This window comes from Salarias fasciatus, chromosome 11 (genome assembly GCF_902148845.1).
Source record: "Salarias fasciatus chromosome 11, fSalaFa1.1, whole genome shotgun sequence".
NCBI classification, from domain to species: Eukaryota; Metazoa; Chordata; class Actinopteri; order Blenniiformes; family Blenniidae; genus Salarias; species Salarias fasciatus.
Window position 1 is genome coordinate 22,986,265 of NC_043755.1, and position 24,796 is coordinate 23,011,060.

Sequence of the window (24,796 nt, forward strand, 5' to 3'; positions counted from 1 at the left end):
CTTCCTCCCTCCTCCTCCTCCTCCTCCTCCTCCTCCTCCCCCGCCATGCGGAGGGACGGAGCATGGCGCTTTTAAATTTCACTTTTCCCAACAATCCTTGATATTTGCCCCCCTCTCCTCCCTCCCTCTGTCCCCCTCGGCTGCTCTGTGCCGCCGTCGATCCTTTTAAAGCTTCCATTAGAGCAGCGAATCATCTGATGTCCCTCTGAAGCCTGGACACACTTCTATCGGGCTCTGCATTGATCCGGCGCTCCGGTATCATCCCTCTCTGTCTCAGTTCACAGCACCACTGGGGAGGGGAAGCTGTTTCTTTTTTTCATTTGTTCCTGCTGGTTTGACCTCTTTACTGAAGTCGGGGCGTCTCCAGTGTCACCTGTCAGCAGCTTAAAGCCGGGCCTGGAAAACCTCTCCTGGTCAGGACACTGACGGCACTCAGAGGAGAGTTTGGTACATTTATCAAGTGAAACACAACCTAAACCAGTTTGGAGCAAACAGGACTTTATCCTGACTTCGCCAGTAAACGTAGAGTTTTACTTTCAGACTTTACTTACTCCAGGCGCCAGATGATTTTCTGTCTCACCTTGCAGCTCTCAGGTTAACCTGTTGCTTTGAGCTTCCTCTGCATCCTGAACCTTCGCCGCATCTTTTCTCGGTTTATTTCCGTCCCACTGTTGCATTCAGCCTCTCCGCTGCTTCACAGCTCTCTCTCTCCCCTCCGATCTCTTTCCCTCGATTGACCGCCATTTCAATAGCGCCGGCCAAGGTTACTTGGCAGCCGCCACAGAGCACATTTGTTTGTCCCTCTCTGCAACTGAAGAAGACACTCTGCTATTGGAACGGACTCCAGAAGAGAGTCCATTGAATGGGTTTATAAAGAAGGCCAGCAGAGTCCCTCTCTCCCTCGCTCCTCTCTCCTTCTCTGCCTTTGTAGACGCTGACAAAGGCGTCTCTCGGTGTTTGCCATGGGACCAGATGTACCCAGGCAGCAGACAGAACGCTAACCCCTGGAAGCCCTTCTGTTCCCTCTGCTGTACCGCATTAAAGCTGCGCTCAACAGCTTCGCATATCGGGAGCCAAATACAGCAGAGAGCGAGGAAACGCAGCCGGCGAGCAGGAACATGCTGAAACACACACAAAAAAAAACACATTTATGGATCCGTCCTTTATCCAGAGCGGAGCTGGAGCTTCGAGAGCGGCCGTCTGCTCTGAGGATGAAGACAGGGATACAGCTAAAGCAAAGATCAGCTGAAGGTCAGTCAGCAAGGTTCAAGGTCGCCAAAGGCCCCATGGACACGGCAGTGTTCTCAAGTGAAAAGGAAAACACGTGTTGCGGTTTGGGAACCCCTGAACTGTCCCGTTAATGATTATCCTGTTTTAAGACACATTAATAGCGTAATTTCTTTCAAGTGTATATTTTTCACAGGGTTTTTAATGTCTCTCTTTTAATATGCATTGTTCAAAGCACACACCCTCGTGAAGCTCCGCTGATTTTGCTTCTTTTACAGGCGAACCCTGAATTATCTCAGTGGCAGAAATCCATAAATTGTAATTAGCGTGTTCGTACGTTCCCCCTGCTCTCACAGCTCCACGTTGTTTTCAAAGCAGAACACTGTTCCTATAACCCATTCAGAGCACATCATCGGCGGTAATTGCTAAATGAGTCGTGCGGAGATAAAAGAGACGGAGTAATCCCACTTTTTAAGAGCCGGTGGTTTGGTCCCATTAGGAGTCACTTTGCTCCTCACCGGCTGGATAATCCAGCTCCTGCCACCGGTCGGCAGCGCTGCGCCGGGTCCTGCAGGAAACAGTCCGGGAGCTACATTCTCGTAACGCCAGGGGTCAACGGCTCACCCGGGTGTGCTGCCCCCGGCGGCCAACAGGGGAGAGGCACCACGAAACACACAACAACCTGAAACTGCACGAAAAACACGTCGCGTCAGGTCCATTCTTTATAAGTTATCAATCTAATGCAGGATCTGTGATTAAAAATGTCATTAATCTGACCTTGGCTAAGTCCAATAGCCTCTAACTAGGACAACAGCACCATCCAGATTTTAGAACCGTTCACACCAGAGGTGGAAAGAAATAAAAACCTTCTTCTAAGAACTTATGAGAATTGTTAGTTCTGTGTTCATTTTACCTTGAAATATTCATAGATGCTGTATATATATTTATTACACATTGTGTGATGAAATATTGGAGTAGGATTAAACAAGTTTGACTTTTTCCTCCTTATTAGTGTGTGCATTGGGTATGCATGTATTTTGTGTATAAGTATATTAATAAATTATATTGATATTTTGAGGGGTCTATATAAATGTTTGTGTGTATGAAGTTTTGCATACTGTAAGTAGGCTGAGTCATAGAAGTGTAAATGCATTTTTTTTCTTTATTGTACGTGTCTGCAGTCACAGGTCTGGAACAAAATATATTTTAAATATCAAAACTAAAGCTCAATAGGACAGTCATTCCAACTGAAACTTGGTTAACATGTGACTGAAATGATTTAAATTTACCTGCAAAACCAATATTTTATTTTAAACTTTTAGAAATTGGAGTGAAAATATGAAACGAGAGGCTGCAAGTCGTGGGGTCTGTTTTATCTACTGTCCCCTCATTTTAACCATAGCTCCTGTCTGCTTCCAAACGGCCACTAGAGGGCGCCAGTGCAACAATAACAGCTCAATACCACCATGAAATCCACATCGTGAACCTGGACTGACCTGCAGCTCTTTTCCAAGCCGCCTCTTTCCTCGCCTGTTGCTCTCTTCTCAGTTCTTCTTCCTCCTGCATCCAACAACAAGCTCATTAAAGCGGCGGCGGCGGCGGCGGCGGCGGCGGCGGCGGCGGCGGCGGCGGCGGCGGCGGCGGCGGCGGCGGCGGCGGCGCCGTGACTTGGGGCCCGGCGTCCTGCCTCCCTCTCCCGCCTCACATCATTAGGTGGCGGCGGCGGGGCTCGGAGGAGCCCGGCCCGGCTCTTTGAGAGAATCGGCGTTTTGATGAGCTTGTCACTGCCTCGCCCCAAACACGCCTCATTAGTGGTTCAGTGGAAACACCTTTCCACATCATCCCTCCTCACACACACACACACACACACACACACACACACACACACACACACACACACACACACACACTCTGCTTCTTCCCCTTTCTGCCTGCCTCTCTCCGGCCCCCCTCCTGCTCTCCTCCACTAATTAGCTGGCTTCTCCCTCTTCTGAGCTTCCCCAGTCACATCTCAAAGGGAGACGGATATGATTTTTCTTTAACCCAAAGGCCAACTTAATCAGCTGAATTAATGACTTTATTACTCGTTAGGCTCGGGGCCACGCTACGCCGCTCTCTCTGGCGCCCGGCGCTCCGTCTCTCTGCCTTCACCCCCTGCAGGAGTTTTTTACATTACAAAAATAGAAGTAAGACAAGAGGAGCGGGAGGCTGGGGGGGCGGGCGATGGGTGGCAGGGAGATACCGTGGTAATTGAAGAGATAAGGAGGCGCAGGTACACCCTAATGACCACGCTGACTATCAGCCGCAGGTCATTTATGTGCAGCGGGCTCAAAAGCAGGCGCAGATAATCAAAATGTAATTTCTTTTTTCCTTTTTTTGTAATCTTATAATTACCCTATCTGCGGGTAAAATAAGGATTATTTGCTTTTTTACAACTTCTCATAAAGGCCTCGTCATTTAAATATTCTTAATTAATCAGCAAAAAGGCACGGTGTGTGTCCGCTGGCCCTCACTTCTAATGGCTGAAATACGGTAATTAGTTGATAGATCAGAGTCTGTCGGCAGATGTATTACCACAATTGAAAAACAGCACTGATAAGGAGATGCGCCATTAGTCTTCTCATTTACTTGACAAACCCGTGCAGAGCCCAGGGCCCATACATTGGATGGGGTTCATGTCGCGGCAGCAGAATAATGAGGCGGCGCCGCTGCCGCCGCTCCGAGGCCGACTCCCACAACCCCATTCACGTTTCCCCGGACCACATGTGACCAGATGTGTGTTTTCTGAGCAACCGGTGGCTCCGTCCTCAGAATTTACCTGACGAATAATTTATATGCACAACACACAGCGTGTGTGTGTGTGTGTGTGTGTGTGTGTGTGAGAGAGAGAGAGAGAGAGAGAGTGAAGAGGAAAACTTCACTTTTAAATTTGAGATGAAATCCATGTTAAAGAAGTAAGAAGTGGAGTAGCTGAAAGTTCTTTTTGATTAATTTTTAGGTAGTTCTCAGGTCTCTTCAGCCTTTAAAGGTCGCACTGGTTACACTTGTTTTGCACTGCAGCAAACAATAAACGAATAACTTTCCCTTTATAAAGGTGTTAATGTGGTTAATTAAAAATAGCTGAGCCGAAATCAGAACTGGCGGGCTAACTAGCGGGCTAACCAGTGGGTTAACCAGCGGGCTAACCAGCGGGTTAACCAGTGGACTAACCAGCGGGCTAACTGGCAGACCGGACTACAGCCGGTTTCGGCCCACAGGTAGAGTAAGATCTGACCGTCGAAGCAATTGTCAGTTTCTCCCAATGATTCCCTTCATCGATTCCAGAGGGCAATAATGGCGTCATGATCAACGCCTGCACAGGTGAAGAGCAGGTGAAGAGGTAACTAACTAACTAACTAACTAACTAACAACCACTGCCTATCATGCCTTATTGCAAAGCGTGTTTTTACTGTTATCGTTAAATGAATGTCTCCTTGTTCATTTTTCCAAATGAGAATTGATAAAGCGGTGAATATTGAAGCAGAATGGAAAATAGAACCAGAATCATAAAAACCTCATGAGTTCCCTCCCCGGCCTGGAGCCTGACCCTCTGGAGTAATTCGGCACGTCACTGTTCATGATTGGCTGCTTTAAGCATTGAGACATGTTTGTCTTAAACTTTAAATCAGTGTAAATGTTGTTGCATTAATTTAGAATCAACGTCTTTTAAATTCAATCTTCCAGTTTGCAGCTTAATTGAATCATCTTCCCCGGTGCAGCAGAGCCATGATGGAAGTTTTATGGAACTTTGCGTGGTAAAGAATGTTTGAATTTCCTGGATGCGTTTCTTCCCGACGCGCTCACACACCGCCGGCAGGCATAATAAACAGTAATGTGCTAAAAACGGCTGCAAGCAACAATATATTCCCCCCAATCAACACCATTATAACGCCTGATGATGCAGTTATTGACAATACTTGCGAAGTGCAGGTGACTTCTCATTATCGGCTCCGGTGCCTCCGAAGATGACTGAAAGGAGACGTGTGAAAAACAAAGTGTGTGTGTGTGTGTGTGTGTGTGTGTGTGTGTGTGTGTGTGTGTGTAGTGATGGAGGGGAGTTAATTCAACTCAGACCTTCTGAGTTTCTGATTATTTCCAACAACATGGCTTCCTGGGCGCGTTAGTGAAGAGTAAGAAGTGAGGCGGCGCTGCGGCGGTGCTGCGGCGGCGCTGTCGGGCCGCGGCGTCTCGCCTGCTCGTCAGCAGACTCCGGGTGTGACCGACGATTTGGGCTCGGTTTCATGAAGCAGCTCCCCTCTCTCCCTCTGTCCCCCGGGGCCTATTAGCCGATTACACCTGAGCGCTGCCGTTTCGTATACCTGAGCTCACTTCCTGTGGTACGGCGTGACGGGCGGAGAGGAGGTGTTCACGCCGCCACATTCACAGTGAAAAGGAAGAGAAAAAAAAAATGGGGGGAGGAATTATTCATTAGTTCTGTGTTTGGCTCGTTCTGCCTCCCTCCTGATCCTCCTTGTTCAACAACTCTGGGCCACAAGCAGAATTGCAAATTAGCTCCTGGAAAAAAAATGGAATTAATTGGCTCGCCCTCGCAGGCTTCCCGTCAAAGTTTGGGGCCCGAGTGTGTCGGCGGTTCCCCTCCGAAGCGACGGCAGTGGAGGGGGGGGGGGGGTGGCCTCCACTACAGCACCTCCACTTTCAATTAGCAGCTCCAATCAGGGACCAGCGTCTGAAGTTCCTGCGATCAGTGAGCTGTGCGTCGCCGCTCGCTGTGATCTCAGATCGCAAATCAAGACCGTGGGTTCAGTAGGTGCGCTATTGATCCTCTTCCTGTGCAAAAACAACAACACTTCAAGGCTTAACATTCCGTTTTTGATGGTTATTCTGCTTTACTGCATTGTTTAGATTAGATGAATTAGGTGTGAGCTTCAGAAATACTATTTTGCATTAAAATTATGTTTCTTTTGAGATTGTGGTCATTTCAGGTACTAATTGGTTTTATTGAAAAATAAAAGAAGAAGACATTTTCGTTAAGTATATTACATTAAATATAAAAGTTTAATTTTAAAGGCACTATTTTAGCGGTCCGGCCCACTCACCATGAAGTTCCGCTGTTTGTGGCCTCGGAGCTGAAATGGTTCTTTAACAGTTTATCACAGCTGGACGTAATCTGAGCATCAGGCAGTAAACTGCTCTCCTGAAGTCGGTTTCTCACTCACTCACTCACTGCAGTCAGCGCGGCCAACCAACGGCCAGCCATTAAGAACCCGACTTCAACAACTAAACACAAAGAAGATTGTGATTTTTTTTTTTGTCACACAAATCTGAATATATTTTGAGTAAATCCAAACTCAATTACAAAACTAAATCTTGAAAAACTCCTCCAACACTTGGTAATTTACCCTTCACTTGCCACCAGTAGCGAGGACCCGAGGTTTGAGGTCGAGCCAGGGTCAGGAGGCCTTTCTGTGTGTGGTCTGCACGTTGCCCCTGTGTGCTTGTGTGGGTTTTCTCCAAGTTCTCCAGTTTCCCATTAGTTCGAGGTCAATAAGTGACCCTAACCGCCGCACACAGGAGCCTGCAGCCCGGCGGCGGATAAAGCAGGAAGAAAGATGGATGAATGACGGAGACTCTGACAGCAGTGATGGAAGAAACCAGCAGAACCAGCTCGGCTGTGTTTTGTTCCTCAGAATCAGGTCTGAGAGGCCAGAAACCAAATCTCACTGGCTGTCTGAGAGCGCCATCTAGTGGTGGAAATATGCTCTGCACGTGTGTGTGTGTGTGTGTGTGTGTGTGTGTGTGTGTGTGTGTGTGTGCGTGTGTTCAATGAGAGGAGAATAAAGTGAACAAAAGTTGTTTTATTGGTAAAAAATAAATATCACAGTGAAAAAACGAAGAGAGAGAGTGTGTGTGTGTGTGTCTCAGAGCACTGAGCGGTATTTACACGCGAACATCAGCCACACGGCGCACACGTCTTCAGGATACACACACACCCGAACACGCACCGCCAGCCTCACGTGGTCGCCACGGCAACAGATGATCTCCTCACAGAACGGAGACCTGAGGAGGGAGAGGAGGAAGAGGAGGAAGAGGAGGAGGAGAGTCTGCTTTCACTTCAGCTCTGTCAACAACTTCAGTTTCAACATTTAGACGTCATGTTTCACATTTCTGAGAATAAAACATCTGACCACACTAAAAACACACTAAAATCATTGAAAAGAGATTTTTTTCTACACTCAGAATCAAATTGAAGTGAATCAATTATGTATCACTGGTTTTTATCACCTATTAACAAAAATAATTTCATAAAAGACAGAGAAAAAGGATTGAAATATCTGAATTTATGTGTAACAAATTTTCACTTTTTGCATTTGGAATATTAAACTTTTCCTTTTTTTTTTTGGGTTGTTTTTTTTTTTACACGTAATTTGATTACATCGATGACTTGAAAGGGTTAAAAAAAGTGTTTTTCTCTTTTAAATTCATTTTCTTTGGTTTTTGTGACAAAGTTGTGTTTACTGCATATTTTCTACAATGATCCATTTTTGTTTCTCAAATCTAATTTTTAAGCAGTTCCAATAATAACAAAAACACTAGAATATATCTTTACAACGTTTCATCTTAACATTGTGATAAAGTCTGATGTGATCATGAATCATGAAGTTAATTATCGCTTTCCCCTGCTGAGTCTGAACACATCACTAGATGTATTAAGGAAGGACCTGCAGCAGGTGGTGAGGAAGTCTGAGCACATCATGAACTGACCACTGCCTTCCCTCAGAGACTTTTACAGGAAACACCCTCTGAACCCTCGCTGGTCACAACGGACTGCAACACACACCTGGTCAGTTCGCTCATGGAACATCTGCTCCTTCACTGGGTGGCGCCGTGTTACCTGAGGCAGGTGGAGAAGGCCCTGCGGGCGTTGCGGTGCAGGAAGTGGATGGGGAAGCCTTTGAAGGTGTGTCCGTCCGGCACGGCTCTCCGCACGGCGTCCTGGAACTCCTCGTTGCCGCAGGAGACGCCGGCGCAGCGCTCCAGCTCGTAGGCCCACAGCGCCGAGGACAGCAGGTAGGACAGGTGGTCGTCCCACACCGTGGCCAGGTCCAGGTCCTGGAGGAGGGACAGGGACCTCAGGGAGACCCTCCTCGGGGGAATCTGAATGTGGACAGTGACGGCGCGACCTCTGAACTCCGTACCTTGCGGTGTTCGGACACCAGGCGGCGCATCTCCAGCTCCAGCTGGTTGCTGGCCGCGGCAGCGTCCAGGGAGGGGGCGCAGAGCGGGGGCAGGGGGGGCAGCGAGGCGGTGGAGCCGGGGGCGCACACCGACTGCAGGGCCTCCTCGCTCATGGCCTTCCAGCGGGACGGATTCTGCAGCGAGGGGAAAGCTCCTGACTGGGCGGCTCGGGGGTCTGGGGTCCGGCGCCGGGGGGACGCCGCTCCTACCTGGAAGTCGAAGACACTCAGCTCCACGGCGTCCGACGGCTGGCAGTTGGCCAGGAAGCAGCGGTGGTTGAAGACGCAGCCCACGGTGCGGTACGGGGACGAGGGTCTGGGCTGGGGGGCCAGCGGCGGCGCGTCGGGGTCGACGGCCCGGTGCAGGTACCTGAGCAGCGACAGACCCGCCTCGGTATCTCAGCGTCCCCGCATCGCCCCGCACGCCGCCCCCCGCCCCGGCCGTGTGTCTGACCTGTGCGCCGTCAGGCTCTCCCAGAAGGTCACGCTGCCGTCGGCGCCGCGGCTCAGCACCCAGGCGTGCGGCGTCCCTCTGCCTTTGGTTCCCACGCACACATAGGCGTCCAGGCCGAAGCCCAGCAGCAGGCTGCAGAGCAGCGCCGCGTGGTCCTCGCAGTCCCCCTGAGGACACGGAGACACACTCTGTCATCTGGAACTGAATTTAACGAATATTTACTATAATCCCAAATTAGTAAACAACTTCTTATGTAACAACCGAAGCATTTCAACATTTACATTTATTTCTTCTACCCTTCTAAATCTTTACAAAACTTTAATTTAACCTAAATAAATCACAATTTGTTTGACATTTATTTCCTGACATCTCAAATTGTTAATTTATATTACAAATAAATCCAAAAATGTAAATTCTGGATGTAACAACTGTAAATCATCACAGTACAGGAAGACGATTCTATTCCTCAGATCTAGTTTTAGTATTTATACGTTCAGTCTCATTTCCAACAGAGGCCTCTGCCTCACAGTGAGTCCAGCTCTGCTTTAGAAACACTCACTTTTCATACAGACTTCAACCTCGAAGGCGGAGACTTCATTCTAAAACTTCCTTTGCGAAACAGTTTAACTCCCGTTATTTTTAGGACGTGATTAAGGATCATCAGGTGGAATGAAAATGTCCGACAAATTCATCTGGGGTGTCAAACGTAAGGCCCGTGGACCAAACATGCACCAGAAGGTTTCATTCAGATTTACTTCATATTGAGATTGTCATCATTTTTTATTCTTCATAAAACTGTCATTCATTCATTTTCTGTAGTAATTGTTTGGTTTGGTGAAAATGCAGACTTGTAAAGGTTATTCTTGGAATATTCGACCAGTCCGGCTCACTCCACATGAAATGCGGCTGTTTGCAGCCCCTGAACTGAAGAGTGTTTGACAGGACGGTTTCCTGATCATTCTGTCTGAAACCTGAAGAGTCCACAATACCCTGTCCTGGCTGCACTCCTGGCCTTTAAACACACACACGAGTAAAGGGAAAGGGCTTGGCAGCCACCGGATGGTGTGTGACAGTGCGGTAGTGTGACTCCTGGCGGAGCAGCGTTCCTGTAAAGAGGCCCGGGCTGCTGCAGAATGATAGATGTTCCCCAGAAGTGCTAATCTGGACGGAAGCTCGGGAACAGGCTGGGGACTGATGAGGCCAAATTAATTTTCCCCGGAATGAAAGTCATAAATCACGGCTGACAAGGGCCACTCTGTGAGAGTTGTGTTGCGTCTGTCTTGCCAGGGGAGGCAGGGGAACGCTCGTCCCGCGGTGGTCTGGGAAATTCCCCGCCGTCGGGCGGAGGAGGAGGGGGGAGAGAGAAAACACATCAGTCAGTCAAGTTCTGAGAAAGCGCCGCGGCCGAGCACGCCACTGAACCCGCCTCAGGTCAGCCCGCTGCACTCAGCGAAAAACAAACCTTCCTGAAATTCAGCACAGAAAAAAACCCTGACGAGGGCCCGAAGCAGCGCTTCTCATCTTTTCGTCTTCCTGTTGCCATGGTAACGTGCTGAGTTCCTAAACTTCAGGACCACATTAAATTCAGAGTGAAGAATATTCTGCACTTCTTTAGGATTCAGAGGATATTTAGAGGAAATGACTATATTATCACCAAACCAGGCAATTCCAACAGAGAACGCCAATTTTAACGAAGCCTTCTGGTGTGAAGCTGCTTCTCCCGGCGTTACCTTCCCGGTGCAGAGGAACGCCAGCAGCGTGCACCACTGCTCCTGCTTGCCCGCCCCGCCCCCCACCACCGGCGCCCTCTGCTGGGCCAGCAGGCTGACGAAGCAGGCCGCCTGGCGGGGGCTCTCCAGGAGGCGCCCGGCGCGCAGGACCCGCACGTAGGAACACACCGGCCTGTTCACGCCGTTCTCATCCTGCACGGCGCGCACACACACACACACACACACACACACACACACACACACACACACGAGGCTGATGGAACGTTCCTGCACAACATCAGGTGGTAATAATACATGTGACAATGCTGAGAGTTCTGAAAATACAACATGTTTTTATCATGCCTTTGTAAAGAAGTGCTCTTCCAGATAATTCACAGCAGACACAATGCGTTGTGTCACTTCAAACACTGAATATAAGCATCCAAACATCTCGTTCTGAGCCTGTGAATCCGCCGTCAGTGGAGGGTTTTGTCCTCACATGTCCTTTAGGCTGTAAATCTGGAATGTTTACGGAGAAAGCCCCGGCTGCGGCTCGGCCACTCGTCACCGGGCGGAGGTCCGCTCGGCTCGTCAACGTGACCGCGTCTCCCGTCACGCTCGACGGAGCGGCTCGGATGAAGGCGGGGTGAAGATTATGAACGGTTTGGTCACAAGAACGGATGGAGGACTGGAGGACGGCTGCAGCTGCTCAACTCTCAGGAAGAGGATCTGAACGCTTTATGTCCTGTGAAAACTTTTCTCCATCACATGAGCAAAGTTTAAAATCTTATTTTTCTGCTTCTGACCTCTGCACCGTGGCCAAACAACGAGGGCTTCACCTTAATACAATCCTTTCATGAGTTAATGGATCATCTTTGTGAATCTATTTGGATGAGAAGCGTCTCCTTTCGTGACCGTCCCACTCTGAGCAGAGCAGCATCCAAACATCAGGAAACCACGGCCCTGTGAATCGTATCTACATTTTTCATTTGAGTGAAGCTTCATGTTTCCGTGACAATGTTTTAAAAATGGCGTCCTTTTCCATGGAAATGACAGAAACTCTGAAAACGATGTAGTTTGTTTTGGCGGAACACTTTTAGCCCTTTCTGTTCATTTATTCTCTTTAACTTTTAATTTCAGACATAAAAAAAATTCTAAATTAACACAAAGAAAGTGAAAACATGCTCAAAACAGGAAGCTTATGAACTCCTTCTCCAGTCCAGTTTTCAAGTTTCATCCTATAAATGAGTGTTTTTCCTGCCTGTGTTGTTTGTTTTTGTCATTCCTGTTTCTCTTTGTCAAACCTGAGCAAAGATCTTGACCAGCTTGGACTGGTGCGACGGACGGATCTCCAGGAACTCCCTCCACCACTGCTTGGCGTAAACCAGGAAGAGCCGCTCCTTCTCGGCCGTCCTCTGCCTCTCCAGCGATTGCTGGGTGAGAAAACGACACGGCGGCGTCACTCCGGCGGCTGAGAGCGCTGGACGGCAGCGAGCAGACAGACGGAGGTGGAGAGGAGAGCAGACCTGCGTGCGGACCACGTCCCGGCTCAGGGTCTCTGAGAGAGGAGGGAACAGCTCCAGGCTGAGCGTCAGAACCCCGGCGGGGAGTTTACACTCGCTTCCTGCAGACGGGAAAACTGATCACTGAGAGCCGAGTGTTGACAGACAAGGAACAAGAACACTGGATCTGTTTCACAGAGGAAGAAGAAAATCAAGCTTTACTCCAATATAAATGATATATTTCTGCGTTTTCACTTGAAACTGTGGCTGAAACAGTTCCTCGCCGTTGCTCACCGACTCCCATCAGCTCCACGGCGATGCAGGTCTTCCCGCCGGGCGAGCTGAGGACAGCCCTCCAGTCCAGGAAGTAGGAGGAGACCAGCGCGGTCTCGCCGGAGGTGTCAGTCTTGATCAGCACCAGATGAACCGGGTCGCACATGGACAGCATGCCGGTGGCGTCCACCATCTTACTGCCCTCTCCTGCGGCGACAACAGTGAGTTTACCAGACGGACCCGGACGCTCGGCTGCGCTGCCACAGCGCTCGGGGGAGGCGGACCTGCGGCGTCTTTGTGGATCTGGAAGAGGAAGCCCTCCTTCAGGTCGGGCTCGCAGGCGCAGGGAACCGGTCTGGAGCGAAACCTCTGGTTGCGAAAGTGCAGGTAGAGCGTGAAGGTGGAGCACACCTGACCCGGCAGCGGCTCGGGCTCCTGGAGGTGCTCCAGGAAGGCTTTGCCTCCGAGCACCTGGAGGTACAGGCAGCGCCTGGAGGGGTCGATGCTGGCTGAGAGGACCGACACACACAGCGTTTAAAATGCAATGCGATGTGGGGAGATTCTGATGTGTTTATGATGAACCTCACTTTTCTTCAGCTCAACAGGATGAGCTGCAGGCTCTGGACGAGATGTTGTCTCAGGACGTGTGGTTGCCTCCTGTCACAGGAGAAAGCTCACAATCAAGACACTTCAGACGTGCTCTCGGATCCGACGGGGCGCAGCGATGAGCGACCTGAGTGAAGTGGAGGTCCTTCATGACGTCGTCTATGATGCCTCTGCGGTGCAGAGTGTGCAGGAAGTCCGTCTCAGACAGAGCGCGCTGGGCCGGCCCAGGGTCGTCCCTCACGCTCTCTGCCAACACGTCTCGGATCTTCCCGTGAATATCCATCTGGAAAACAGAATCACACTGAAATGTCTTTCCCTAAAACAAGCATTATCAGAATCTGTGAACTGGTTACCGCCTGCCTTTTGATGTCACTGATGTGTTGGAAAGTAAGACATTGCAGGAAAACAAACAGCAGCCCCTTTTGACAAGGAGCTCACGCAGAATGAAGCCCCTCTTCACTGAGTCGCACGAAAGTAAATCATGCACGGAGAAACTGTCTGGCCTGTGATTCGATACAGGGAGCCAACTCCCGACAAAAACAGACGTCTTCAAGGTGTCACATGCAACAGCAGGGCTGTGTGAATTCGGCTGAAGAGGACACACACCCTGCTGGACTGCAGCAATGTGATGAACCGTCCATATCCATGGACAATGACCACTCATTCTGAGGCCACACCGGATTGCATTCTCTATAGTAATAGTTTGGTTTTGTGAAAACAGACAACTTCGTCACGTATGCTCAGCACCACGACAAAGAAAAACCTTTAAGTTTACATTTCGAGGTTATGATAGCACTATATTTCTGGTGCAGCCCATTCAAGATGAAATTAAGCTGATTAATGTGCAATCTCTGTTGTTGCTGCTCTTATGGCTTTTTATTTGAAGGTTACACACAAAGGCATGGTATTGTGTCACTTTCTGATTTGCCTGAGGGGAATAAACTCTCACCTCGCAGGATTACAGTTGGGCCGTCTGCATGGGTTCAACCTGTGTGTTAAAATTCTGTCTCACACAGGGGCATCAGCCATCCTGTACGGTGTGAGTCTGCTGGAGCAGCAGCATCACAGAGAGGAGAGGGAGAAGCTGGACAAGTCCAGCTCTGTCCTGGACCATCCTCTGAATTCGTTGCATGAGGTGGGTGACAGGAGGGTCCTGGATAAAGACAGGTCCATGCTGGACCGTGAGTCACACCCCCTGCAGGACGTCCTGTCCTCTCTGAGGAGCAGCTTCAGTGACAGACTGATCCACCCCGACAGTGTGAGGGAAATACGCTGCAGCTCATTCATTCGTTCTAAAAAAAGTCTAAAAACAAGCTCATGAGGTTAACTGGTCACCCTAAATTGTCCCTAGGTGTGGATGTGAGTGTGTGGTTGTCTGCATTCGTGTACAGTAAAGATATGTATATTTAGCTCAGCGTGAGCATGTAGAGAGTTAAAAACCAATGCGTTTGTCTCACTTTGAACATGTACAGAGCTAATATCTATGTTTTGCGGGCATAAAGCGTGTTCAGAGTGAAGATCTGTGTGTCTGGCTCACCTGGAGCAGATGGTTGTGAATAATCTGCTTCAGCTCGGAAGCTTTCTGTGGAGGTAAAGACATCTCTGCTCAGCTCAGCTGTTCGTCCAGAGTCCCCAAAATGTTCCCTCCTGACAACTACGAACGACTGTATCCTTTCTTACGCCAGCTATATTTGATAGAGAAAGACATTTGTGCTGTAAAAATTAAAACTTAACTCCGGAGTTTGACAGCTAGCAGTTTGAACTGTGGCGGAAAAGCAAGCGGGAGTGTGCCCCTGCTGATGCCTGAAGGAAATAATAACAATGCAACTATTTTACTGTAAATCTGAATTTATTGTGTTAAGCTGTGAAAAAAGAAGATTGTGTTCGTTTAATGCTACACCGGTTTAAGTTTCTTCCCGCTTTTGTTGTCATAATAGTTGTTTTTTTCATCAGGAGATTGTAGTATATGCCTTAATGTCGTCACAATAAGCGCCTATTAGCAAAAAGGACCTTTTGTAGTCCAATCTGTAGTTTTTTCTTCTTCTGGAAGCGTTGTAGTAAATAAAACATTTTATATTTCAGTTTTTTAGTTTAACTACTTGCCAGATTAATGGATATTATTTCAAACAAAACAAATAATTCATCTCCTGTCACTTTATACTTTAGCTTTCCAGAGATTTGGATATATTTCATGATGAAATTGACATTCTCAAAATAAACATTTGTTTTCCAGGGAACTTATTGGTTTCCCTGAAGCAGACGTGGGTAAAGTGGCACATGTGATTTCCAATCCCATTTTGGCCTGCAAGCCATTTCCCAAAAGTCCGTAAATGATCGGTTGAATGAGTGAAAAGAGCATTTGAACCAGGAATCACCGCTGACCACTCCAGCAGCCCTGAGCAATTAGAAATGCATTTTATGTGTGGAGCACATTACACGTGAGCTTCAGTCTCTGCGCTGGCTGTCTGCTTGTCAAAGGATCCACTTCTGCTCTGAAAAGCTTTATAGTCTCGAGCCTGAATACATCTCAGATTTACTTCTAGCATCCTGAACATGCTGAGGTCCCCATAATGAGGTCTGAGAATGTTCATAATCAGAACAAACAAGATGAAGCAGCTTTTAGTTCTTATGCTTCTCACTGGAAGACTCCCTACTGACACTCAAATTTACTTTACCATAATATTACTATAAATGTAATACTATTTTTTTTTTATTTCTACTTTTCCTGCTACCACCATTATCAGGATGACTACTCCTCACTTTGTGTCTGACTGGTGCTCTTGAATTAATTTTACCTTTAAAAAAAAACACTTGTATTCTGATTAAATATATTCAATTTGCACAGTTTGTTTCTTACCAAATCGAGTGAAATCCTGATATAACCTCATGTTTGAAGCACCCCGGTAGTGAAGATTTTTTTTTTGTACAACTTTTAATCATCCAAATATTGATAAGCAAGTTTATGTGCCCATTTGTAATTCAGCAAAGTAATTTTAACTTGTTTTATTTTCACTTCTAAGTCAATTTATATTCAATCTGACCAAATCTGTCCTGAAATACCCACATGATCAATCTGTTTATAGCTCTTAAAGAGGAACGAGGAGAATCCCCCTGCTTTCTGGAAGTGTTCCTCCCATTCCGGCTCCCCCGGGAAGTGAAAACGAAATTAGCAGAGCAGTCGATGAGTGCGAGGCCTCTTCTTGAAATCCTGCATGTGTTCCTGGAACAGGCAGAGAGGCCTCCGGTCTGCAGTCATCGATCCAGCTCATGGTCAGAATGAGATTAAGAGTGGAACAGAACTGTGGACGAGAGCGACCTGCTCAATATTCACAATTTCAACAAAAACACAAGCAGGGTTTGATTTAAGAAAACAAAAAAGGAAGAAAAACAAAAGAACATTTTATTTGTCAGAATTTCATGTTTTGCTGCAGCTGGACTGTGTACAAAACTTCCTCTGAAGTCTTCAGAGGGAAACGAGTGGAATGTTCTGGTCAGACGTCTGGGATGGATGAGAGGAGAATCAAACATTTCATTTCTGCATCACTACACGCCAAAGACACATTTGGTGTGAATTCGACTCCCGACACGTTCGGCGGGCGCTCGGCCGCTGATGCTGTTCCTGGGAAACCCTCGGAGCTCGCCACGTTCTCTGCTTCAGCTCGTTTCAAGGCACATTAAAGCTATAGCCACCAGGAAACCCGGGAGTCGAGGATTTAACTCGGCGCTCCGGGGAGCTGTGTTCACACTGCGCAGGTTCACACAATAAGAAAAATAACTGGAGAAGCGAATAACGCTCGCTAAGAAGAGCTTCCTCTTTGGATCAGCATGAAAACCATAACTCACATGTAAGAAGTGTACTGAAGGAGCAATTCAGAGTTCAGAAGGTGGGTGTGCAGACTGAGGAGGAGTTAAAGGGACCAGGAAGGCATCAGATCTGCACTGTGAGCTTTTATTTAAGGTGAAGTGTCGTCTCTGACGGCTCAAACGTTTGAAGCAGTAACAATCTAACAGAACTGCTTCATACATGATAGAAGCTTGTAAAAATGTTGGAAAATCCCAGAGTGAACCCAAACTGCAGCGAGTGTGAACACAGCCGTCAGCGTGGCGGCTGCAGGTCGTCCAGGACATTCCGAAACTCATTTGGTGACGCTGTGGTTCAAGTGATGGGAGAGAGGATACATTCCACATCATGGGAGCACACTGAACAGCCCGGCAGCGCTGCTTTGGTTTTTCCTTTAAAAACAAAAGAACAGACAGTGGGAGAACTGGAACGTTACACCGACGCACCCATCCAGTGGGTCATAACATGTCGAGAGGCCACAACCAAAATCTGAGAGGAGGAACAAGCCTCGCTCGGAGAAGGACAAAGAACGGAGGGTTAAAAGGTTAAACATCTGAGCTGCAGTGTCCGCTCACACAAAAATAGAAATCTGGCCGAACCGGGGATGATGCCCTGCAAAAAGACGTGAGTGGAAGAACAAGTGGTGCTCCGAAGAAAAAAAAAAAAAAAGAAAAAAAAAACACCCCAGAAACCCTCAAATTACAGAACCTCCCCGGAAGGTGAGCCGAGGAGCCGCGTTCAGACAGCAGGCTGCAGATGAAACCCCGAGAGGAGGGAAGCTGAGAGAAAGGCTCCTCCAGGCGGTTCCGTCGGCTTCACTCACTCCGAATCACAGCAAATGATCCCGATCTCATCAGCTTCACCTTTCCAACCAGAACCAGAGTGACGGTTCAGTGTTTTACAGTGTCGTGTGACATGTGAAAACATTACAACGTGCTTAAACTCAAAACGTGACTCTCCAGTGTTTGAAGTGACTGAATTAACCTAGCTGATGTGTGCAGAACAGTTTGGCTTGAGGTTGCCATGGTTACTGATCTCCAGACGAGGGTTTTGGGGTTGAATCCCCCCGCTGTCTGAGCGCGGCTCCCGACACAGCGCTAAGAGAGCCCCTCTGCTGGGAAACGGCACATTCATGACCAGAGACGAGACGGGAAAGGAAACGTAACCACCGTGCTGGCACCGAGATCCTGAGATGTTACGAGTTTTTTGTCCTTGTTAAGATCTTACATGAAAAATATATGCACACTCATTTGATCTAGCGCTCCCGCAGTTTTTTGACCTTAAGAAATAAATACCCTCAGTTATGCAACGTTACCACCTAAACCTACTTAGAGAAAAGAAAGTACCTAATCCCAGGTACCAGGTGCAAAATACGAGTGAGTCTCAGTCCCGGCTCTCACTGGGAGAACATCCAGCACAGCAGGCCGATGGCCAGGACGGCGCCGGCGCCGGCGCCCACGTTCAGCAGGACGGGCCTCCAGAACTGCCACTGCTCCCGCTTCCTCTCAGAGTCCGTCAGTCTCTGCCGCATCTGCTGCACCTTCTGCGCCGTGCTGGCGATCCTCTCCTCGCGGTGCCGCTTCCTCACACTGGAAGGACACACGGTTTGAGACCGGTCAGCCCCACGCTCTAAAATGCTCTGAGCGGTCGTCTTCCTCTCGTCACTTACTTCCCAGAGTTTTGGTCCGTGCTGTGGTCTCCTCCCGCCAGCTGCTGGTCCCCTGAGGCGCCCTCCTGCGGCTCCGGGCTCGGCCCGTTGGGCCTGCTGTCGTTGAGGTGAGGTCTGGGCGGGGGCGGAGGGGGAGGGGGGAGGTCCGGCTCCGAGTCTTCCTCACTCGACACCCTCTGCTGCGAACGAGAGACACGAGACGCAGAGACTTGGCGGAGGGTCGGAGGAAGACGAGCAGATGAACTTCACCCCCGCTGTTCAGGCTGAGCTCTGATCGTGGTGCAAACAGGCGACTCAACAGAGCTCAGATCTAACAGGCGGCCGTTACGTCTTCTGAGTGACCTGCACGGCTTTTCAAACTGATGAAGTATGAAGGATCGGTCAGGACTCAAGAGCTGGCCATGAAAATCCAGTCTGCCTCCACAACGGCTCTGATTTCAGCCAGATTCAGATGTTAAGACCACACAAACCAAAACACCATCTGGAAGAGGTGCTGTGTCCCTGCTGATGATCAAACATAAGGCCCGTGGGCCAAAACCAGCTCACAGGAAGCTCTAACCTGGCCCGCCAAGCCACCAAGAATGGAGTGGCAGCCAGCCCCGGGGTGTTCAGGTACCTGTGCTGCCGGGCTGCTGGTCAGGATGAGCTTGGCTCCCTCGATGACGGCCATGTAGGAGAAGCGGAGCTGGTCGGGGGTCTGGATCAGGCCCATGCGGTACTCCCTCATGCTCAGCAGCACCTTCTGAATGTCCACTGACCAAGGGTCCGTCCTCCTGTCCATCTGCACAACATGAGAGGAGAATTAACGAAACCTGAAGAAATGATAGGCGCCTGAACGTTTCATGAACCAGCCCTGAACGCAGCAGAGGGAGATAGAGGGAGGAACAAACCCAACACTCAGGAACAATGGCGCTCCTACACAGTACCACTCATTGTTTTTCCTTCCGTCACTCCTGTGTAAACTTCTCAAGTTGTGAAGTGAGAAAACTTGCGTGGCAGTGTTGGAGCGGTGAGAAAAACACACACGTCTCAGACAATCGCCGCCTTCATTCCTGCCTCGCTGCAGCGGAAATCTCCAAGTATAAAACCGACAAGCCACGACTCATCCGAGAGGGAGCGCCAGGTTTTAACCCTTTCCTCACCAGGACGAGGCAGGAGTCCACCAGGGCGAAGGTGCCGGAGCGGCCGATGCCGGCGCTGCAGTGCACCACGGAGGGGCCGTGCTCGGGCCCCAGCGAGCCCGACTCCCGCACCTTGAACAGGAAGCTGAGGAAGGAGGCGGGGGACTCGGGGACGCCGAAGTCAGGCCACGTGGTGTAGTGAAAGTGGTAGATCTCTCTGGACTCCCCCGTCTGCAACACACAAGGTGGACATGCTGACGAAGGGGTGTGTGTGTGTTTGTGTGTCTGTGTGTGTGCCGTGCTGCACATTTCAGAAAAGTTGAGTTTTCCCCGTTTCCATGGAGAAACGACAGTTTCTGCCTGGGCTCCCCCCCGGCTCACCTTGGTGTTGCGCAGCTCCAGCACCCGGACGGTGTAATGCGACTGGTCCTCCTCCGACAGCAGCCGCACCACGAAGCCCGTGTCTGTGAAGGACTGCTGCTGCTCCTCCGACGTGGGCCAGTACTGCGCACACTTCTCCTGCAGAGACCCAGACCGGTCAGCACGCCCGCTTAGCGCCCACAAGGCCCACATGGCCGCACGTGTGTGTGTGTGTGTGTGTGTGTGTGTGTGTTCACTATTTATTCACTAGTGATTCCAGGAATCCGTCCTACTCGAGCGATAGCAGGACTAATGTGACGGGATGTGGCGTTGTGATTATGTAACTCGCCCTCGGGGTCGCGGCAGCTTGTTTCCACGACTCACACACAGGCAGCTCATGGATCCGAGACGTTTGAGGCTTCTGAGTGTTTCAGTCTGTTACGGCGGAGGTGTCGGCTCAGGCTGGCGCTCGCACAGTTACTTTAATCTTTGAACAATCACTGTTACTTAGAGACTATTGCTGATCTCACCATAGAAGAAAAAACACGGCAGCAAGTCATGAAATCCTTCATCTTGACAGACAGAGAGCTGATTTTATTTAACAAGTAAAACTTGAGACAACATTAAAATGGGATATTTTTTCATAAATATCTTTATATTGTTAAATGTTTCTAGAAAAAATTTTTTTCCACCATTTTCTCCTGTTTTGTGATTATTCTGGCTGTCTGGTTATTATTGTGCTGAAGCGACGTTACTGCAGGAAAATAAACTAAAACTAAGATCATTCTGATCATAAATCAAGGTAAATAAAACCTTAAAAATACCAAACATTCAACCACTTTAAGGATATGAAACCCACAAAACACAAGTTAATGTATCAGGAAGTTTGACATATTTTATATACAATATTATATAAACTTAGATTCTAATGTTCATTATCAATTAGTTTTTATCCTGTCTCATTTGCTACGCTCACTTTCTCTTCTTTTTATTCTGCGTGGAGCAACACTGGAAAAAAAAAAGCCTCCGGAATTAAGGATTTCTGCTCTTTTGATTTTTTCATTTTTAACACAAAAGATATTTTAAGTTCATATTTTGAAAAGAAAATCTGTCTTCCAGTCAGTTGCTGTACCTACCTCAGGAATAAAAAGAGATTTAATTTCACGCAGTATTGTATAGAAGATGAGAAAACACAGTATTAGATTAACAGAAATAGTAAGAAGAAATTTCCCTTAAGTTATTTTGGTTAAAAGGATCTTGAATAATGGTATCACTGACGCAGAAGTGTGTGTGACTGGAGTGTGTTTGGGAGCAGGAGTGTGCCGTGCAGCGCCGGGCTGGACTCACCGATCCTTTCTCGATCACTCTGTTGAGCATGATCACAGCTTTGGAGTTCTGCTCCCAGATCATCAGCCAGAAGTGACCGCAGGTGTTCCTCAGAGGCCCCTGATCCGAACACACACCGAGGGAGAAAGGTGAAAAATACAGGAAAAAGAAAAAAACCCCAAACCGTGTCTGCCTGGGTGTTCCGGCTGCCCACCTGAGAGAGGATGTACGCTCTCTGGGCCTCCTCCACCGACACCAGGCTCGCATTGATGTAGTCGTTCTCCGAGTTCTCCAGTTTGACCCGACTGTGGTCGTCTGAAAGCCAAAGCAAACGTCACAGAGCGGCTTACAGCTCAAACATTCCCCTGGACCCTCGTCGCGGTGCGTCTCTAAACCCCCCCCACACTCACATGGACTGACATCTCTGTAGCGGTTCAGGTTGCGGTTGACGGGAAGCTTCGCCACTTTGTACGGATGCTCGCCGGCTTGGTTACGAATCTCCTGGTAAAGACAGAAACAGAGGATTTACTTTCCCTTGAGAGCCGGGCTTCAGCTAAACAGCAGACTGACATTCTAAAGAGCTTGATTCCAGTAAAGCTATTGTCTGACGATCTGGCACCGATCTGCTTTGTTCAATTTACATTTGACAAGCTAGTGTGTTCAAATGGTATTTTTACTGCACTGCTATTGTGCATGTGTGTGTTCAGTGTGTGTGGGTGCGGCTGAAATCTCTTGTAATGACAGTGAATCACATGCTGTTAGTGATGAAGGTACCCCACCCATCCTGGACATCACCTGTCCTCCATGCTACGCTCCGCACTCCCAAAAACCTCCAGAAAGAGGAGAACACAGCCAGACTCACCACACACACACACACACACACACACACACACACACACACACACACACACACACACACACACACACACACACAAGAATCCAGAGCAACTACGAAAGTCACGCTGTCATCATGAATTTGTAAAAACACCCATAATGCAACTGACTAAACTAATCATACTTTATTAATCCCTTCAAAAATTCCTACATTTACCCCTTCTATTTATAGGATGTGGTGGGCAGCCACATTAAGGGGAGCTGATGGGGGTCAAGGGTCATGCTCGGGGACCTGCAATCAGAAGATTGAGAAACGATCACATTACTTCCCATCTGTGGCACAGCCACATTCACTGGTTTGGTGCAGTGATAGTCGAGCAGCGGATTCAGATAAGTAATTTCCAGGCTCGAATCCCATAGGTCACCTGAGCATGACCCCTGAACCCCATCAGGACTGTAATGTGGCCACACACCAAATCCTAGGAATTGGATGGGTGAATTCAGAAAAAAAAAAAAAATCAATTCCCAAAGGAGATTAATAAAGTATGATTAGCTTAGTTGAAAGTGAAATCCATTCCATTTCCTTCAGGAGGATTTAATCCCCCCTCATCAGCTACACATCTTTCTATATTAAACTACTTAGGTAACTGTTACAGCACTGATGTTGTTTACAGTGTAACACAGGTGATGTGGATCAGGTATCTGTTTACCACAGGTAAATGTCAGGAGTCAAACACCTGCAGCCCCACGCTGTCCTCCAGCCTGTGTATGAATAACTGCAGTGTAACAGCCTCAGTTACACAGAGATTGACTATGTGCGTGAGAGAAGAGAGAGAGAGAGAGAGAGAGAGAGAGAGAGAGAGAGAGAGAGAGAGAGAGAGAGGAGAGAGAGAGAGAGACAGCTGGCTAAAAACAGTTTTCTCTGGAAGTCCCGATGAGTTCTTCAGAAACTGCAGCTTGACGTCGGTAGCGTCAGCCGGCGTTTAGCTCCCCGCCGCTGCACGTTTCACGGCTACGGAAGTCACTGACTGCTAGCTCCAAAATGTTACTTTCTCGCCGCTACACGTAACCGGGAAAAGGCGCGACAAGGCGTACAAGTTCACAGACTTACATGTGTCTGGCATGAGGCTATAGGCCGCTAAAGTAGAGGAGGAAGTGCTGAACGTGATGGCTAAAGAATTAGCCTAGCTAAGTTAGCTAGCAGCCAATCGTCATAGAAACACGCGAGGCCCGGATCCCGGTGTTTTGGGCTAACTCGATTCCCAATTAACTGGTGACAAACTCCCTTCAGCGTCCTGCTGGTAAAAAGCAGATGTGGAAATACAATTCACAAAAAAGCAGAACTCTTCGTGATTTTATTATGAAATGCAGATAAACAGCGTTCGCCAGGACACCCACGGGTTTCAGTCGGGTTTAATAGCTCTCTTTCAACTTGCAGTACAGACCAACGCTACAGGAAGTTGGCCGCCACTTAACAGGGAAAACCAGTTAATCCGAAAACACCGGGGGGTCCGAGGCCCGGAGGTCCGGGGTACAGGATCCACGGCCCGGGATCTGGACTTACGTTGTAGAGGTTCTGCCATCCCCCGGACGAATCGATTCCTCATATTCCCGCTCCATGGTGTCCGTAAACGGAAACACTCTGCCGGGATAACTCTCGGTGTTCGCGGCACCGTCCACCAACGCACTCCAGTCTGTCAGCCATCTGAACGCGGCGCGTGTGTGCGTGCGTGTGTGTGAGTAGGATCCCTGCTGGGAGTCAGTCTGCCGCTCCGCACAACACCACACACACAGTAGCAGAAACGCGCGGTTGCCAGTTCTGCGTTCACCACAAGGCTTCTTTAATGAATATGCTTGGAACAACCATGGCAACCTCAAGGCGAACAATAAGGAATTGGATGTTTCTTCACCAACAAAACGAAATTGACATTTCGTTTACATTGAAGAAAACGCATAATCATTATTATTATTAGTGAAATAGGATATTGTTACATAATTAGATTAAGTTATGAAAGAAAATCATCACAAAACATGTCAAATAAGAATTAATATTTCAAAGAGTTCATTGTTCATAATTAGAAATAGTAAATTATACTGAATATGAAGAAAAACAGCATATATTCAATTTACAAATAGGATTATAACTCGAAAGTTTGAAAAACACACAACACATAAGTTCGAAAAAAAATTTCCTCAATTGAATGTGAATTATTGGGAATGTGTTCAAAATATTCCACATTTATTTGTCTCTGTTTAATGACTAAAGGGGAAAAAAATCTGAAACAAGTTGGGCATTGAAACTACCATATTTTGACTCATGTCATGAATCACATTAACGTAAACAGAAAATCTAAAATTAATTTATTTTTTACTTAAAAAAATCACGAAAGCCTTTTAATCAACGCAGACTCTAGGAAAGATACAGGTTTAGATAGGATTCTAATGGAACATATAATTTCTAACAGCTTTTTGCAGTGTACTTTAAATGCAATAAAAAATATACCAACAAAGTGACTTATTAAGTGTTCATACTTACAAAAAACAACATCAACATTAATGTTTAAAAGTTAAGTTTAAAACTTAAAGTTTTAAGTTTTAAACTTTAAAACTAATTTTTTAATGAATAACTCTCGAAGAGG

General features: G+C 48.0%; 2 protein-coding genes across 2 annotated transcripts; both read right to left on the reverse strand.

Annotated features, from left to right (window-relative positions):
• Nucleotides 1–7,073: 7,073 nt before the first annotated feature.
• Nucleotides 7,074–14,775, reverse strand: cep76 (centrosomal protein 76). The gene is made up of 13 exons (XM_030102474.1): nt 14,544–14,775; nt 13,134–13,289; nt 12,988–13,057; nt 12,685–12,909; nt 12,422–12,607; nt 12,152–12,249; nt 11,930–12,058; nt 10,647–10,838; nt 8,917–9,083; nt 8,673–8,832; nt 8,424–8,597; nt 8,120–8,337; nt 7,074–7,284 (listed from the first exon to the last, which is right to left on the reverse strand). The coding sequence occupies exons 1-13, from the start codon at nt 14,604–14,606 to the stop codon at nt 7,146–7,148; spliced, it is 1,977 nt and encodes a 658-aa protein (XP_029958334.1). The 5' UTR covers nt 14,607–14,775; the 3' UTR covers nt 7,074–7,145.
• A 1,611-nt stretch (nt 14,776–16,386) lies between these two features.
• On the reverse strand, nt 16,387–23,942 carry LOC115396556 (tyrosine-protein phosphatase non-receptor type 2). The gene is given in 10 exon segments (XM_075410442.1): nt 16,387–18,436; nt 18,517–18,695; nt 19,133–19,297; nt 19,659–19,868; nt 20,019–20,156; nt 21,345–21,443; nt 21,538–21,638; nt 21,734–21,824; nt 23,722–23,756; nt 23,759–23,942. Coding segments are annotated over 10 exon segments (1,230 nt in total). The 5' UTR covers nt 23,778–23,942; the 3' UTR covers nt 16,387–18,243.
• Between the last annotated feature and the right edge of the window lie 854 nt (nt 23,943–24,796).

Bases quoted from the DNA above. Each gene is read 5' to 3' on its own strand.
- cep76 (XM_030102474.1), bottom strand. From the start codon at position 14,606: ATGTCTTTACCTCCACAGAAAGCTTCCGAGCTGAAGCAGATTATTCAC. The intron at 13,290-14,543 runs GTGAGCCAGACA...TCTGTTTTCCAG, and splicing joins TTCACAACCATCTGCTCCAG to ATGGATATTCACGGGAAGAT. The intron at 12,910-12,987 runs GTGAGGTTCATC...CGGTCCTCTCAG, and splicing joins TCCTGTTGAGCTGAAGAAAA to CCAGCATCGACCCCTCCAGG.